General features: G+C 41.1%; 3 protein-coding genes across 6 annotated transcripts in view; all 3 read left to right on the forward strand.

Moving 5' to 3' along the window:
• The first annotated feature begins 1,694 nt into the window (after positions 1-1,694).
• Positions 1,695-12,050, forward strand: ptdss1a (phosphatidylserine synthase 1a). Its single transcript, XM_017452908.3, has 13 exons — positions 1,695-2,138; positions 3,342-3,433; positions 3,511-3,555; positions 3,816-3,940; positions 4,098-4,256; positions 4,782-4,933; positions 5,602-5,743; positions 6,672-6,784; positions 7,337-7,402; positions 8,404-8,503; positions 8,602-8,670; positions 8,937-8,997; positions 9,581-12,050. Exons 1-13 carry the CDS (start codon positions 1,957-1,959, stop codon positions 9,664-9,666), a joined length of 1,392 nt encoding a protein of 463 aa, XP_017308397.1. The 5' UTR covers positions 1,695-1,956; the 3' UTR covers positions 9,667-12,050.
• Positions 12,051-12,817: 767 nt separating this feature from the next.
• LOC108256162 (E3 ubiquitin-protein ligase NHLRC1) lies at positions 12,818-14,283 on the forward strand. Its single transcript, XM_017452742.3, has one exon. The coding sequence runs from the start codon at positions 12,930-12,932 to the stop codon at positions 14,148-14,150; it is 1,221 nt and encodes a 406-aa protein (XP_017308231.1). The 5' UTR covers positions 12,818-12,929; the 3' UTR covers positions 14,151-14,283.
• A 1,505-nt stretch (positions 14,284-15,788) lies between these two features.
• kif13a (kinesin family member 13A) overlaps positions 15,789-17,522 on the forward strand; it is a 34,132-nt gene continuing 32,398 nt past the window's right edge. For all 4 annotated transcript variants that reach the window (XM_053674776.1, XM_053674778.1, XM_053674777.1 and 1 more), the window contains exons 1-2: positions 15,789-16,485; positions 16,782-16,872. In XM_053674776.1, coding sequence (XP_053530751.1) covers positions 16,431-16,485; positions 16,782-16,872 — 146 coding nt within the window. In that variant the 5' untranslated portion in view covers positions 15,789-16,430. The remainder of the gene's footprint in view (positions 16,486-16,781; positions 16,873-17,522) is intronic.

Genomic DNA, 17,522 nt, shown 5'->3' on the forward strand with positions numbered 1-17,522 from the left:
ACAAGAGGCCTGTTGTTAGGAATGGTTGCTGCTTTAACAGAAAAAAAAGCAAGCAGACAAGAAAGAAAACATTTGAGAGCAATTCATATATGAGAGCAGAACATGTTGTGCAGTCTGCTTTAAACTGTTACGGAGAAAGTGTTTCTCCAAGAACAAGAAGTCGGAGAAATATTGTCTCTCGGCAGTCTGTGGGTGATTTTGATGTGTTCGATGTGATGGTTTTTCTGTACCGGTGTAAGCTCACCAACACAAATATAAAACTTGGGCTGTCCCAAGTTGCAAACTTTATAACATGGGCATAACTTTGCTTTGAAAAGTTTTGGGGAAGAGCCTAAAAAAACCACGACAAACCAAATTTGAAAGTGTGCCGAAAGCATTTATGAAACATTCTCAGTTCATGTGCACTTCGTGGAAATGTTATACTTCCTTTTCTATTTAAACCGTGTTTAAATCCACAGCACCATCACTGAGACTGGATCCACCGTCACCCTGGCCAAGCTAAAGCTGTTGATGAACATGACTTTATGGAGTTTTGTATGTTCTCCCAGTGCCTGTGTTCCTCCAGGTTCTCTGGTTTCACCTCCACTGTGTCATCATGCCACAATATCACTTAAAAAAAAAAAATCTTTTTATGAATAAGTTCATGATATACAGTACTGTCCAAACATTTTAGACAGATGTAAAGAAATGCTGTAAAGCAAATATGCCTTCAAAAAAATGTCGTCGTCCCCCCCCCCCCCCCCCCCCTAAACTAATGCAGTAACGCAACGTCTTAAAATAAACATCCAAGACATGCTCCAATGATGGTGCCTAAGATTTTTTTCACAGTACTAGTACAGAATATTGTTAAAAAGCTGTGAGCTATTATATTAAAGACTTTTTACACTTGCAAAAGGTTGTGGGGATAAAATCAGGTATATAAAATGTGATGATGACAAAGCACAGGTTACGCCTAAACTTTTTAAATGATTAGTGTAGGAAACCAGCGACAGATAAAAAAAAAATATATAGATAAAACTCTCAGGAATATCAGCATTTTCTTCAGATGTGTTGCTAATATGACTTAGAAAAAGCTTAAGTTTCAACTAAAATGACACTTTACATCAGCCACTTAGTGAACGGTCCATGGAGGCTCCGCCATTTTGAGAAACATCACCACTGTAATGGAGCTGACAGGAAATGTTTTATTTAAGTTGTGAAGACAATGAAAGAGGGGGCGTTTATTTTATATTATATGAAGTTTAAATTAAATTCCCTCATTAAACATGGTGAACATAACCCACCTGTGTGTGTGTGTGTGTGTGTTTTGCCAATGAAAGGTTTCACAGACCTAGCATAATGGCTAATTCTGAATAGAAAATTCTCATTTTTATTTAATTTTACTTTATTTACAACACTACTTTCACCTATTCGTGCTTTTACATTGTGAACTACATTTCTTATGTCGGTCGGTAATAATAAAAATGTATTGTCATTAAAAGCAGGGTAATTTTACGTCAATTTTGACTGCTTGTTCATAATAGCATCATGCTAACCTCTAAGCGAAAAGTTAACGACCACGTCCACTGAGCGCTCGCGTGCTAGCTGGTGTTCTAGGATTTACTACATAGTGTGCAAGCACGCGAAACACACCCTAGATAGAGCTCGATTTGAGACACAGCCCTGACTCCTTCTACCATTCACACGCACCACACACCAATGGTAGCAGAGTTGCCATGCCATCTTTTATTCGTTCCACGACTGAAGTGTTTCTCACTTTTGTGTTTTTGGAACTGTGATCCATTCATCGTGTTTTAGGTTCACTTTATTTAAGTACACAGGCCATGAGAGTAGCTTCCATCCTATCTAGTGCACTTCCCGTTCAACAGGAAGAGATTTGGACTCGAGTCGGAGATCCGCGTTGGTCATAGAGAGAGTGAGAGAAAGAGAGAGGAGGGGGGTTTCTTTGCTCGAGTAATGGCGGCGTCCATGTACAGGTCCCGCACTCTGAGCAAGAACGATGGCCGTTATCGCACACATTTCCGTATGATCAACGAGCAGCAGGTGGAAGACATCACCATCGAGTTCTTCTACAAACCTCACACCATCACCCTGCTGACCTGCACCGTGCTCAGCCTCATGTACTTCGCCTTTACGAGGTGAGTCAGTGTGTAAAGCCTCGAGATAGCAAGGATGCTAAATGACAATAAAAATGGCCGCTGTAGCGTACAACACCAGCGTCCGTTATTTATGTATGTGATTGATTTTTTTTTAAGTGACCGTTTTATATAACATATATATATTTTAAACCGCGTGCACGAGTGCTATGCACGCGCCCGCATAAGATACAGGAAGACCTTTTGCGCATCTGTGACGCAGACTAGCGCGTGCTATAAGATGGTGTACATCCGGGTATTCTGTGCGTTATTGTTACTTCCGTATTATAAATATTCGACATTCGAGGGCTAATAGTAGGGTATAGGCAGCTGCGCGGTCACGTGACTACTTGCCATTCACATTCTCCTGTAAGCGCGGCTTCAGAGAATTACCTCAGGGAACTTTTTTTTTTTCGGCTCAGGATTTCCACAATTACCGTGACTCTATGTTAACACTCGGAGCTAACTTAGTGACGTGTCGGAAGAAACAAAAAGATTTAAAGCAGCCAAAAATCTAAAAAAAACAAAAAACAGACAAAAAAAAAAACTTAATTTGTGAGTAGTACAATGTAAATACACTAATGGCACAATTAGCATAAGCAGCTAGCAAGTCTCAGGTTTTGTATCAAATAAAGATTGAGTGAAAATATATTTTTTTTTACTAAGGATTAATTTGCTAACATTCATCTTGTTTGTTACAAGTAATAAAAAAAATCTGGAGGATTATTAGAGTAATTGACCGTTGTTATTAATAATTGTCAGATATTTTAGCTATACTGAGGTAAAACTATAATGTATAGTTGATGCCACTGTTACCTTCTTCACCGTCTTTTCCAGCTGTTATATTGAAAAATGAAATGGCCGCATTGCATTGTGGAATGCGGTATACACTACAGAGTTAGCTGTGACTACCTGCATCATTATATTTTCCATTAACAGTTTTCAACCGAGGAATTTATTCGATGCCCGCAGTATTTAGCAAAGTAGTATCTGTTATATTTGATGCGTTCTAAATGTCATATTGACTTTCTAACTAATACATCAGAATTGTACATCACATGTAGCAAGTGGGGATAGCTAGCTAGCTAGCTAAGCATCCCAAACTGTGTACCGCTTAATAATAGCCTGTGGATAAATACAGGACGTACGGTCCTGTATGGTGTTGACAATAGCTAATTTTGTTTGAATATCTTGTTTTGTTTACAGAGATGATGAGAATCAAGACAGCAATCTGCGTGTAGGACTTCTAGTCATTATCTTCTTTTTCTCAGTTATCAGTGTCCTTGCCTTCCCAAACGGTAAGAACCTTCCACTATGGAAATATCTAGTTATATCTAAAGTTTGGAAGCATGACCCCTGCTTTCTTCCTGCTCAGGTCCGTTTACAAGACCACACCCAGCAATATGGCGAATAGTGTTTGGTAAGCAGTCTTGCTATATTAGTCCCTCCTGGCTGGCTCACCATTTTAAAAAAATGTTTTTTTGCAGGAGTAGTATGTGTTGAAATGTCACGTGATCAAGTTAGTGTACATTATCCAGACTGTACTCTTTATGTTTAGTTCTCAAACATGAGCCTGAGCCATAGAGCTCCTAGATGTACTTGTATGTAGTTATTTTGCGGCATTGTAAAATAACCGCCTTTAATGGACAGACTAAAGCTGGTCTTGTGATTGGCTGACAGGTTTGAGCGTGCTCTACTTCCTGTTCCTGGTTTTCATCATATTCTTGAACTGGGAGCAGGTGAAGGGGCTCATGTACTGGCTGGACCCAAACCTCCGTTACGCCAAGCGGGAGGCTGACATCATGGTATTGTATACGTGTCAGCCGTGTGTATTGATTTATTATAATATTAGACCTTTATTGAGATATCATGATACCTTTGTGTAATAGATATTTGCTTTTCTGTTGTCTTATATCTCACTTTTATCCCTCCTGGCTGGCTCACCTTTTTAAAAAATATCAGGAGTATGCTGTGAACTGTCATGTGATCACGTGGGAGCGAATCCTGAGTCATTTCGACATCTTCGCGTTCAGCCATTTCTGGGGTTGGGGCATGAAGGCCCTGCTGATCCGCAGCTATGGTCTCTGCTGGACCATCAGCATCACGTGGGAGCTCACTGAGGTACAGCTCCTCCTAGAGCCCTGAATGACTGTGCTGTAATAAATTGATTCACGTGTTGCGCTCTGCAGAGTGATGCATACAAAATGTTCTTAACGAGTAGGCCATAACGAGTAATAAATCTTCTGTAATGTTTTTCTCTGACCTACATTTCTTACACTGGGTTTTATTGTTCGCTTTTAAGAGGCTTTTCTGAAAATCCTTTGTACTACTTCTGTGAATATGTTTCAGAAGTAAGACTACAGAGCAGCACCGTGCTATTCCACAAGGATTCCATCTCTCTTGGCTTTTATAAAGTTTCATTATTTGATGATGTTCGCTCTTTCTCAAGCTATGGCATGACTATGGCTCTATACAGCCAGTACCCTGGAAACAGACACCAAATTACCAGATTAAAAACACAGTCTTAACACATTTCTACCTTTGTGCTGTGCTCTTGTGATACAGGTGCGCAGTTTCACCTGTATAAACCAGTAAAATGTGTTAAACAGTACTAAAATACAGGAAATGTGTTTCTTTTCTCCGCAGCTCTTCTTCATGCACCTCCTGCCCAACTTTGCGGAGTGCTGGTGGGATCAGGTGATCCTGGACATCCTGCTCTGTAACGGCGGAGGGATCTGGCTCGGCATGACTGTGTGCCGCTTCCTGGAGATGCGCACGTACCACTGGGCCAGCATTAAGTGCGTTCGCACACCACATCTGTAAAACGTCGTGTCGAAACACAAATGCTGTAAAAAAAAAAAAAAAAAAATGCGCTTGAAGTACAAATTATAACATTGGTTCTTTTTCCTCAGCGATTAGCGATATGTAAATGGATGATGGCTAATAGTAACCCAAAATGACGTGAGACACTAAGTTTTAGCACTACGGTCGTTCAGACGTGACATTTGAGTTGCAAAGTGTCTCACTGCCTTTACAGAGGTTAGGATCAGAGAGACAGTTTGCATGTCTGGTTATGTGACCTTTCAGTGGAACCTTCATGTTGATAGTACGATAGTCGATCCAGGACACTTTACATTAACATCACAGATGAGACGTCACAGGGACAGTGTTCATTAGACATCATTAGGCAATGATCCACACAAATAGGAGTGGCTGAGAAGGGTCCACTGTCATTATACAGTACGGGAGCGGCCTCTAGAGGCCAAATAAAAACTATCACTCACAAATTTTAATGTGTTGTTTGAGTTTTTATTATTGAGTTTTGCATACGAGTTTTATATATATATATATATATATATATATATATATATATATATATATATATATATATATATATCTCTGGTAATGACAATTAAAAACCTGCTTGATTTGAATTTAATCATGGGTGTGTGTGTGTGTTGCGTAGGGACATCCACACCACCACGGGGAAGATCAAGCGTGCTGTGCTGCAGTTCACCCCGGCCAGTTGGATCTACGTAAGCTGGTTCGACCCCAAATCCTCCTTCCAGAGAGTAACTGGAGTTTACCTGTTCATGATCATCTGGCAGGTGAGACTCAAGTGTGTTACCTTCCTACAAGCCCACACACACTGTGAACGCTTAAAGGGGCAAGGAGTATTTTGGGGACAGTGATGGCTGTCTCACTCTTACGGTCTCGTGAAACAGCTGTCCTGTCTCACTCTCACGGTCTCTTTGCTCATTCTCTCTGGGATTCTTAAGTAGTAATTACACAGCTTTGATGGGAGAGAGGGAGCAGCAGCAGAGAGAGAGAGAGAGTGTGTGTGTGTGTGTGTGAGAGTGATCTCTCCTGAGAGGCTGATTAGATGGTAATGAAGCCCCCAGACACACTTGTTAATGTAAATGAGCGCCTGTAGAGCTTCACCTCTGCGTCCTCTCGCCCTCAGCACCTCCTTCAGCACGTGCAAACGAATCCGAACAGAGAATTTACATGGATCAGAACACGGGCTGAATTTAAATGTAATAGAAATATGTGAAACAGCCACGCCTTCTGATACTGTAGAAGGTTAGTCATTTCTCCTAACGGAGAAAATGTGATGTTTTATTATTATATGTTGGATAGATGGATAGATTATATGGATAGATGTTCATAGATGGATGGTTAGATGTGGATGGATGGGTGAACAAATACAAAGATATTCAGATGAATGGATGCATAGATAAATGGAGGGATGGATAGACAAGTACAGAGGTGTATGGGCAGACAGTCAGGTAGCTGGACAGAGATGAATGGATAGTTAGATATATGGATGGATTGTTAGATGGGTGACAGATGGATTGAGAGGTTGATAGAGGAATGGTCAGATAAGTAGCCATATGGATAGATGAATGGAATGATGGATAGTGGATGAACAGACAGATGGATATATAATTAGGTGTGTGTGTATGGTCTGTACACTGTGTGTGTGTGCGTGTGTGATTTCACAGTCAGTGTTTCTCTCCTCTGTGTCGTTGTCAGTTGACGGAGCTGAACACCTTCTTCCTGAAGCACATCTTTGTTTTCCCAGCATGCCACGTTCTGAGCTGGGGTCGCATCCTCTTCATCGGTGTCATCACCGCCCCCACTGTGAGGTGAGCTCCGGCTTTACTAGATACACACTACTACTACTACTACACCCACTACTACATACACACTACTACTACTACTACTACTACTACTACTACTACTACTACACCCACTACTACATACACACACCACTACTACACACCCTCCACCGTGGTTTGTTTGTTTTTCCCCAGTTACATTACTCTATGCTTAAGAAAACGAGATGTACAACTAATTCTAATTTCAGTCAACTTTGTTTGTATAATAAATGACTTTTAATGAATTTTGAAAAGGTATATTTACACACTTATGATTTGTTGTTATTTCTTCTGTTTTTATTTACTCTCATTATTGTTTTTCTGTTGTTTCTCTATTATTTAGAGTATTATTATTGCAGCGAATATTATTTCCCTACTTGACTCTTATTTTCTTTTACTGTCTTTTTAATTTCCTTGTGAAATTAGTCTTGTTGTTGTTGTTGTTGTTGTTGTTGTTTACCTGTACATGCCTCATTCAATAACATTGGCAGAATATACATTTCAAAAATAGTTCATTCCACCTCTCTTTGTGTTTCCTAGGCAGTACTACGCCTATCTCACAGATACACAGTGTAAACGAGTCGGAACGCAGTGCTGGGTGTTTGGGTACGTCGAACACACACACACTCACACACTTTACATCTCTTTATCAGTTACATCAAGCTGAAATACTTGTTCCTATGTTGTTCACCTTTTCATGTTTTCCTTCCCTCTGGCCCTCGACTGATAGTAAACAGATAAGAAACATGGTGTCGTGTGTTTGTGAGGGTGCTCGTGCATGTGTGTGTGTGTTTGAGAGTGTACAATTACCAGTTAAAGTTAACACTGTGGCTTGTGGTTGGGTAGGATGCAGAATTTAGCGCTGAGCTGTAGTAGATGTTAACTGATGGAGGTCGCACACCGCTTCTGTAGCTTCAGTGGTTTAGAGCTCATGGAAACAGCAGATGAAACACGGGCCTGGATGTTTCTGATTGCTTCAGGCTTGCGCACGGTTAGACTGAAGCTGATGCTTCGCTTGCTGTGAGGTTGAGTTATAAAGTATTAGAAACTATTTCGAAACTTTTTAAACGAATGAAGCGTTACGTTATTTTGTGTAAAAAAACAAACAAAAAAAAAACAATAAAAAAAAAAACAAACAAACATGTAAAACCATCCTCGGCACTGAGGGTGCAAACCTGGTTTCCCTGTCTCACTGCTGACGTGTTTGCCCTGCAGCTTTTTACTGAACCACCAAGTGAACTGGCACACGAGCCATTTTACCCACTGACTCATTCACTGAATCACTTATTGACTGACTCCCTGAAAGACTCACTCACCAATTGACTGACATATTGAATGACACTCAGACTGACTCTCTGACTGAATGATTAACTGACAGGCTGACACTCAGACATTGGCGGACCGATTGACTAAATGACTCAGTGACTCACCTGTTGACTGACTTCCTGATTCATTGACCGAGTAAGATGAAATGATAATGGTAAATGAAATAGACTATTGGCTCGCATCTAGCCAGAAACGCATAGTCCCAGTTCCTTGATACATTTAATTTTTTTTATTCATTGGTTTCTTATTTTTATTAATTGGTTTGTTTGTCCTTCCTTCAGAGCCATTGCTTTCCTCGAGGCTTTAGCGTGTGTTAAATTCGGACAGGACTTGTTCTCCAAGACTCAGATCCTCTACGTCATTCTGTGGCTCCTGTGTGTGGTGAGAGAAAAATCTATTTTTCCGTCTCTTCAGAGCGATTTAATATTTGATCTTCACACACAATGCACACAAACTCAGAGACGCTTCCATGTGTGCAGGCCTTCATCACGTTCCTCTGCCTGTACGGGATGGTGTGGTATGCCGAGACTTACGGGCCCAGAGAGAAGGTCAGTCCGGTTCAACAGGAACTCACCGCATCGCTTCCTGTTTGGAAATCGGTGTAGCGTTCATGTGGTCCACTACTATATATTATTTAAGATAAAATCTTTTCAGAGGAATCAGAATGCTGCTACTTAGGATATTTTTATGATTTTTGTCTGGGGAATTGTGAAGCCCCAGTACACACACACACACAAACAAACAAACAGGCATGCTGTAGCTTTTTAGGATTGCTGTGTGTCTTGTTAATGTTTTACGCTGGCGTTTCTTGTAGTGTTTGTCAGAGTGTGAAGACAGCGTTTACACCGAGACCGGAGACGACGTGTGTGTGAAAGGTGAGCGAGAGAAATTCCCAAGGCAGAGTGTGTAAAAGCATCCTCTTAATTCTATTCAAAATGTTGATAATACCCTCAGTGGGGATCTCAAAGTGTATTATGACCAGTTGACTCAGTGAATCAATTGGTCATTGATTCATTGAAATGAAGTGAGTCATTGAATGATTCACGCACTGATTGACTTACTCTTTCATTGACACTCAGTCTGATCAACTCAGAGTGATTCACTCCTCTACAGACTGATTCACTCACTGAGTCACTGACACTCACTGACTAACTCATGACTCGCTCACTTACTGCTTGATTCACTCACTCAGTCATTAACATATTCACTCACTGACTGAAATTACTTGTTCATGGATTCATGAACTGACTGGATCATGGAGTGACACACTGACTGACTGATTCAGTTACTGATTGACTCACTAATTTACTCACTGAATGACTGAAATTACTCATTCACTGTCTCACAGATTAACTCACTGAGTGACTGATAAATATTCACGATATCTGTGGTTTGACGATGCAGAAATAAGTGCTTTTCCATAAAGGGGATTGATTTTGCTCTTAATCTGACGATTAGGGTCGGACTCGGAGGCGCCTCCCACCACCAGGAGGAGAGGGAAAGCTTCCGGAAACGACAAACCCATCAACGGAGTGGAGAAATAATGACCCTCTCCACACACTCGCTCCTGCAGGAACCGAGGAGGGATGAAGAGAAGGATGATGGGACAGAAAGTCAACCTTTTGCACAAACGGCGCTCCAGAGGTTGGAGGGAACGCGCGTATCAGGACGACACGGCCGTGTCTTTGGTCCTGGGTTTGGCCAGTGTTGAGCCACCAGGTGGCGCTACAGACATGACAGGGTGAAAATCCGCACTGTTCATGTTCACTGGAGAAATTCTTCGATATTTTTTTCCCATTGCAGTATTGTCTCTGTGTCTCCTGTGTCGAAGATAACAACAGACACACGTAGGTGTAGGCGTAGGCGTGGTGCGGTGTGTGCCGATATATTTACATTTCCATACGATCACCATTTTAAAAAGGTATCACAGTTTACGATAATATCACAAATATTTGCTAACAAACAAGCCACAGACGGCTGTTTAACTCCAAAACTTTACCACTATAATCCATATTCACGCCCAGCGTTCCAGAACAGTCCTTAAGTATTAGGAGGCGGGGCTTAGAGGAAAGGGTGGGGCTATACCGAATTACCATGTCGGTAAACATGGTTTGGCTCAGGTTTATGCTGTAGATGACAGGATGTCGCGGTATGTCCCGAACCATAAACGATTTTTGTCTACGCTTTTAACCTTCATTAAAAAAGAGAGAAATTTTTTGTTCTGGTCATAACACTTTTGAATATCACAGTTTGATAATATAGTACGATCGTATGATTATCGGCACACGCCTAGAGTAGAGCACACGGTTCAAGCACTTTGTTTTAGCATCGACTGATCAGACCGTTTCGGTTCTGCTTCTATGTTTGATGATGATAATGATAATGATGAAGATCGCTGCTAACTCGTATCCATTACCTCCAGACCACTGAAGCCAGTATCCACATTTCTGTTCTTTCTTGAAGCCTCTAACACACATGTGCCTGCATGAGTGTGTGTGTGTGTGTGTGTGTGTGTGTTTCATATCTGACACATATAACATATCGGACACATAGCCTAATAATATTCCATTTTTATATATATATATGTATAGTTGATGTTAATGAGGCATTGATGTGTACGATTGTCAGAGTGTTTAATAGATCATTCCTATTTTTATTTGTATTTTTATTTCTTTCACCCGACGACAATCTTTAAATTATCGCCGCCACCCTGCGTGCTCCGTTCAGATTTAAGGACGGCCATCTGAAATTTTTTTTGGGGGGGGGGGGGGGGGGGTTTAGAACAAATTTCTATTGATGATAATTCATAATATTGTAAATTGTGACGTAGTTATAATGATATGAACGTTTAATATTAAAATTTTCGCGCACACACACTTTCCACGTTACATTTTCAATGTTTTTAAGAACATGCCTAATCTGTCCAAGGTTGTTTAGGAATATGCTGATGTTGTTGTTGTTATCAAATTTAGAATGGTTCACAATATTATCAGAGGACGCCGCCTTAATCGAGTGTAACACACCTGATCTTGCCTTCAGATTTCGCCTATTTAATAGAATATTACTGTATTTTTAAACTTTTTGATGGAGTGAAGGGCTCGAAGTGAATCATATTATTTGATTCAGCTCAGCAGTTTTTTAAATATTAAAAAAAAAAATAAAACATTTGGAGGCCAGTCAAAGTTTAGGATGTTTACTCTAGCGCCGGTCGCTCTTTTGAGTAACTACGGCTGAAATCGTTTAATGGAATCGTACTCTGCATTCTAACGAACGAGATAACATCACTCGACAAGGCGAGTCGATTCGGAGAGCCGATTCGTTCGTACAAAACGACACGTCACTACAACTTCGACTTAAATTATGTTTGATCAGCTGATCCACAGAACGTGATCGTGCGTCGTCATCGTTAGCGTTTAATTGAATTATCAGCCGTATAGGACTTTAACACGCCGCTGAAATCAAACTGACGTCAATGACTCGGGTGCAGACTGTGAACACGGCTCGGTCCCTGGGTTCACGGACGATAACTTACCAACGATACCTGCGAAATATTTTTCAGTTAGTTCCTTTTTGAATTTAACCAGTAGGTGTACAGAGTTTTTTTTTTTTTCTTTTCTTCTTCTTCTTTTTACGCTCATTAAATTTTATTTGAGTTTGAGAATGCACTTTTTTGACACTTCCATCGTTCACCATCTTCGCCAAGCCACGTGGAGCAATCCCCCACTCTGACGGAGCAGAAAGCAGGCGGAGAAAAGCTCTACACATTTCGTAAACACAAGCTGCCTGCACATTTCAATATTCCTGATAACTTCCTAATATCTTTTAAATGTTTGTACGGGATTTCCACGCCGCTACCTGTGTAATTGTGTAATGACGTAGATCTGTGATTATTTGGAGAGTTTCCGATTAAAAACAAACTTCTACCTGTGATGTGTGTCGGTGTCCAGACTCGTATTTGAATGTGAATTATTTGCCAAAAATAAAAATCTGATTGATGGATTTTTTAAAAAGCCGTAATCATTTATGGGGGGAAAAAATCACACGTGAAACCAAATGAACCGCGTGGAAGAATATCCTGGAGGGAATGAAGTGGAGAAAATCACATGGAATTCAACCAGGAGTCCAATTTTTAAATCCCAAGTCAGAATAAATCATTTTTGTGTGTATGAAAATGTGTCAAGTTTAAAAATTGTGGACATATGCATGTGTAAAATAATAATAATAATAATAATAATCACGTGAAAATACATGAATTGTGTTAGAAAATTGTGGAAAAATTACATGGAAATAAATTACGCATGTGTAAAAAATAAAATGATGTAAAAGAATCGTTTGAAATAAACTTCATTTGTAGAAAAATCACGTGAACAGTCAATTCATCATTTTCAAGGATCTTGTTAGAAAATAAATGAATAATAAATGACTTTTTTTAAGCAATGAAGCGAGGGATAATTCCTGCACCGCTTTCAGCAGGTAGTCGAACGGCATTGTGGGTAATGTAGGACGCCGTCAACCAAAGAGAAAATAGATGGACGTGTCAACGTTAAAAACATATTTATCAAATAAATCCTCATCGTCGTTGTTCGTGTGTTCATTGTAAATATTCATATGTAGGTCGTTATTGTTATTACACCCTTCACCACTAGAGGGCAGCAAACACACATCGTTCTGCCTGAGTCACGTGACCCAGCGGCCTGTTGGAAAACATGGATCGTCTGTAAATCTCTTGGTCTCTCTGTCTCAGTCTCTCTCTCTATCTGTCTCTGGCCTGTACAGGAAGTGAAAGACCTCCGAGGAGACGTGCAGGATGTCTGAGGCCTTCACGCCTCGCACCAGAGGAGCCAGAGGAGCTGAGGAGATCCTGGATGAGATCTACTCCGATCTGCTCGAGTGCAAAGTGTGTTTTGAGACGTTTTCGTCCGAACCGAGAGCTCGAAGACCACGCAACCTGCCCTGCGGTCACGTGATCTGTCTGGGGTGCGTCTGTGCCCTGTCTCACGCCGTGTCACACCGTCTGGAGTGCCCTTTCTGCAGGAAGCAATGCGATCAAGGTGGCACCTACGAATGCCAGGTCCTCGTTGACCTTCAGGATATGATCTGTTCGTATTTCCCCAAAAAAAAGCCCCGGGATCGGGAGGGAGATCTGGGGTCAGGGGTCATGCGCCTACATGGCATCTTCGGAGGATGGGGTCCACTCATCAACCCAACTGGTGTGGCTGTGTCCAGAACGACACAGGATGTCCTGGTGGTACATGGAGGGCACGAGAGAGTGAGCGTGTTCGGTTGTCGTGGTCAGTTCTTGCGTAGTTTCGGGCGCTACGGTCACGACAGCTTTCAAATCTGCCATCCGTTAGATGTTGCTGTTACTCCCGGCGGCCATGTTGTCGTGACGGATGCAGGAGATCGTTCGGTCAAGGTGTTCTCATTGACAGGAAGTCCTGTGGCCACCGTCTCAGACCTGTTTCAGCTGCCTTGGGGTGTTGACGTGGACCTCTCGGGGAACATCCTAGTGACGGACGCAGAAGCCGGGACACTTTGGCAGGTCGTCATGGACTTCGAACGTGGCGTGGTTTTGGTAAAGAAGCTGATGCTGGAAGATCTAAAGACTCCACGAGCTGTCGCTTGCTGTAGAGCGTCTGGACGCGTCGTAGTGGTGGAACATCTCCAGACTGGGGAACGTCCCAAGGAAGACGCCACGATGACGCGGTTGAAGGTGTTCAGCAGCGATTTCGTCCTCCTCGGGCAGCTGGACGGTTTCAGTCCGCACCTGCCGGGGCTGAGCGTCTCGTCCATAACTTTTAACAGAAACGGCGAGTTAATCGTAGCTGATGTGCAGCAGGGAAGCGTGTGGAGTCTGGGAGACGTCCACAAAGCACCAGAGTTAATTCCACTCGTTAGAGAAGGGCTGGTGCGTCCGGCGGGATTAGTGGCGACCGACGAGGACACGCTGATCGTCCTGGATGCCGGAGATCACACCGTCAAGACGTACACGACCGACCCCGAGGACTTATACGGCGATAAAACGTGAAAAATCGTAACCGTGATGTCAGAAGGTTGTATGTACATGAGATCGCTGGTCATCTCAGATCAAATTCAGCATCGGAAAATCCCCAGAATAATTACAGTGTCCATTTGTAATCTTGTTACAAATTTTTCAAAGATTTGTCGTTTGTGCTGCGTTATTATTTATTTATTACACACACATCACCGACTATTTAACAAACTCACACTCACAGGCTCCTATGGACACGTGTCGCCCGAACTAACCAGCGAAAATGCAAATCATCCACACAGTCCAGTGCAAACGTTTACATACCCTCAGTACAATTAAACGATCTTTCTAAGTGTGATTAAAAAAAAAACAGCTCCTATTGACTCGGAGTAAATCTTTTGCACTCAGTCTCTCCCAATCTATCACATTTCATTCATTACAATTTTTGGATCTTTATATTCAAAGATGAAGAAAATATAAATACCTAAATTAGCATAAGGAGGCAAAAGTACACAATGATAGAATTCAATTCAATTATATATATATAATAAAATAAAATAATTTAAATGAAGCTGTAAATATCAAAACAGAGAAAGTATTTTGAAGTAATATGTCAAAATTTACAAAGATACTTTTTCAAATGTTTTATTTTGAGGAAATAAATAAATAAACAAGGGGTATAAAATAGATATTAACTCATTACAGGGTATAATAATAATAATAAGAAGAAGAAGAAGAAGAATCAAAATATTAATGCAGTTATTAAGTCACACACATCTGATGAAAGCCACGATTCCTGGAAAAGTGTATGATGATGTTAAAAACATTGCGATATCGATGTCTCGGTGTCGTATCGACTCGGCACAGAAAAAAATAAAAGTCTCCCCTTACTGCTTATTGACTGATAAAAGCAGATTTTAAAACAACTCACTTTATACCACGTGTGCTGCATGAAATAATAAAATAACACAAGACATATCCCTGCTGGAAAAAAACCCAAAACAACAGAAACCCTCATATAATTTGCAGTGGTTTTAATGGTTATAATGGGAATTGAATTGGTTTTAATGGAAACTCTAACGGTCCCTGTGCGTCTCTACTGTCACCTTCTATTGGTGGCATGTTATGTCTAGAGTTAACGGTAATGGTTTTAATGGTTAGCTGATGCTTTGTAATGGTATTTATGGTATTTATTGTCGTGGAAACCATTAGAATTTCTGTGATGGTTACTATTGGTTACGAAACATAAAACAATAAAAAAAATAACACTTAAAATATTATTAACACCTGGAGACTCGAATTAATAATTTAATTTCACATTAAACACATAAATTATTGAACATTCACAATGTTTACATTTGTCCAGTGTGAGAGAATTATTTTATTATTTAATAATAAAAAAAGCATACTGAGTTGATTATTATTATCATTAATGATGTGTACTAATTATTATTATTAATTTATTCATTTAATTTGGTTGTTGTTGTTATTGTTATTATTATTATTATTATTGTATTGTTTTGAGTAGCTAAATCTGCTTAAGAGTTAAACTTCCCGCTGAATCGCCCTAAAGCTTGGCCGAGTCCCAAATCCCTCCCTCCTTCCTGTATAAGTGCACTGTAATAAGACATGAAGTAATGATTTAAACACGCTACGCAGTGCACTCCGCGTCCAGTGCGCCGCCGTTTGGAATACAGCCCCAGTTTTCTCCCACTGATTTTTTTTCCTCCTCTTGTCAGGACGTCGTGTGTGTCTGCGCTTATTTGAAGGCTGTTTCTTTCTAGTTTATTTCGCGTTTTTGTGTAATAACAAGTTAATAACGTAGTTTACAAGTCAGGAGTCAGTGGAGAGATTAATCTCCCACTCACGAACTGCTTCCGAGCGGAAGATGGCGGTCGGGATGCTGACCCAGGCTGGATTCCGAGGCCGAATCCCAAACGGCTCGGTATTGGACGCTTGAGTGTGCTTCGTAGCGCGCGGAATGTATTTGTGTCACACCCTATCTAGGGGCACTCCAGAGGGCGTCAGGGAGGCGTTGAGGACGCAGCCCGACAGCGGGGTCTTCCTAGCCCTGGATAGCTAGGCTGAGGAAAAAGCTGGGCAATTATGTTGGAGTTTTGATGAGTTGTTCCTCGGGAAGGACAGGGATGGTTTTAAAGGGGTTTTTTAACACCTTTTTGTTGTCTTCAGACATTGTTTTTCTGCTCCTGGAGACTCCGAGGCGACTTTTCTTTGCGTTATTCTTCAGATTCACATTACATTACGGCTAGCTCTCCCATAGGTCACTGAGACACACAGACAGAAAAGTGGATTAAAATGTCGGATACGAAGGTAAAAGTCGCTGTCCGAGTCCGGCCCATGAACCGCAGGGGTGAGTCGGGGATCAAATCTGAATTTTCAACCCTTCTTACACCTCCTAGATGGAATTAAATGCTTTGAATGTGCTCCTCAGCGCGACTTTAATGCTGCATCATATTGACTCATGGCGCAGGGAAGAGCAGTGCAGTAACTTGTTAGTTCTTGTGTTTTCTGGTGTCACTTTAAGGCGTTTGTAAACCTTTGCAACAGCTTTTCAGTGGAATATAAAGTCAAATATCTCCTCCTGAGCAAAGTTGGAGAACTTTTTTTCTCTCCCCCACCTAACGCTGGAGTGTATTGTGCTTGCAGAGATTGAGCTGAGCACCAAGTGTGTGGTGGAAATGGAGGAGAACCAGACCATCCTGCTCCCTCCACCTTCCAACACCAAGGGAGAAAACAGGTACAAAATCTGCCTCAGAGGGTCAAATCCTCACTGCTTACCCATCACCTAAAGTTCTAACACACTCCCAGACTCCTGGGAAGTTTATATATATATATATATATATATATATATATATATATATATATATATATATATAGATGCAACCTAACAGGAACACTTTATTTTCAATAAGATCATCAGTACAGTGAAGACTTTATTATTATTATTATTATTATTATTATTATTATTATTATTATTTAACGAATGTGCATCATTAACAGTGATAAACTGCACGACCGTCACGTTTTCTCTCTTTTGAAGTGTGTACAATACGCCCGGACGTGAAATACTCCCCTAATGAAATCAGAATGGACGTTTCGTGGTTTTCGGTGCGAATACGTCGGCCCGAAGGTTCTGTATACGCCCGTGCGCTTCAGAACGGCGACAGAATTCACGTTTAAAAGATGTGTATATATATATATATATATATGTATGTGTGTGTGTGTGTTTGAAATGTACGGTCCGTCTCTACCACCGATACGGATCGGCAGGTTTCGATGACATCGTTCTGCACTTCAGCGTCCCGTCAGGTTTTTCCGTCCAATCACGTGCCGTGTAGGATCGGAAGTGTCCCGCCCCCGACCTTGCCGAAGTCGTGGGTTAAGGAG

The sequence above is a fragment of the Ictalurus punctatus genome, chromosome 23 (assembly GCF_001660625.3).
Source record: "Ictalurus punctatus breed USDA103 chromosome 23, Coco_2.0, whole genome shotgun sequence".
NCBI classification, from domain to species: Eukaryota; Metazoa; Chordata; class Actinopteri; order Siluriformes; family Ictaluridae; genus Ictalurus; species Ictalurus punctatus.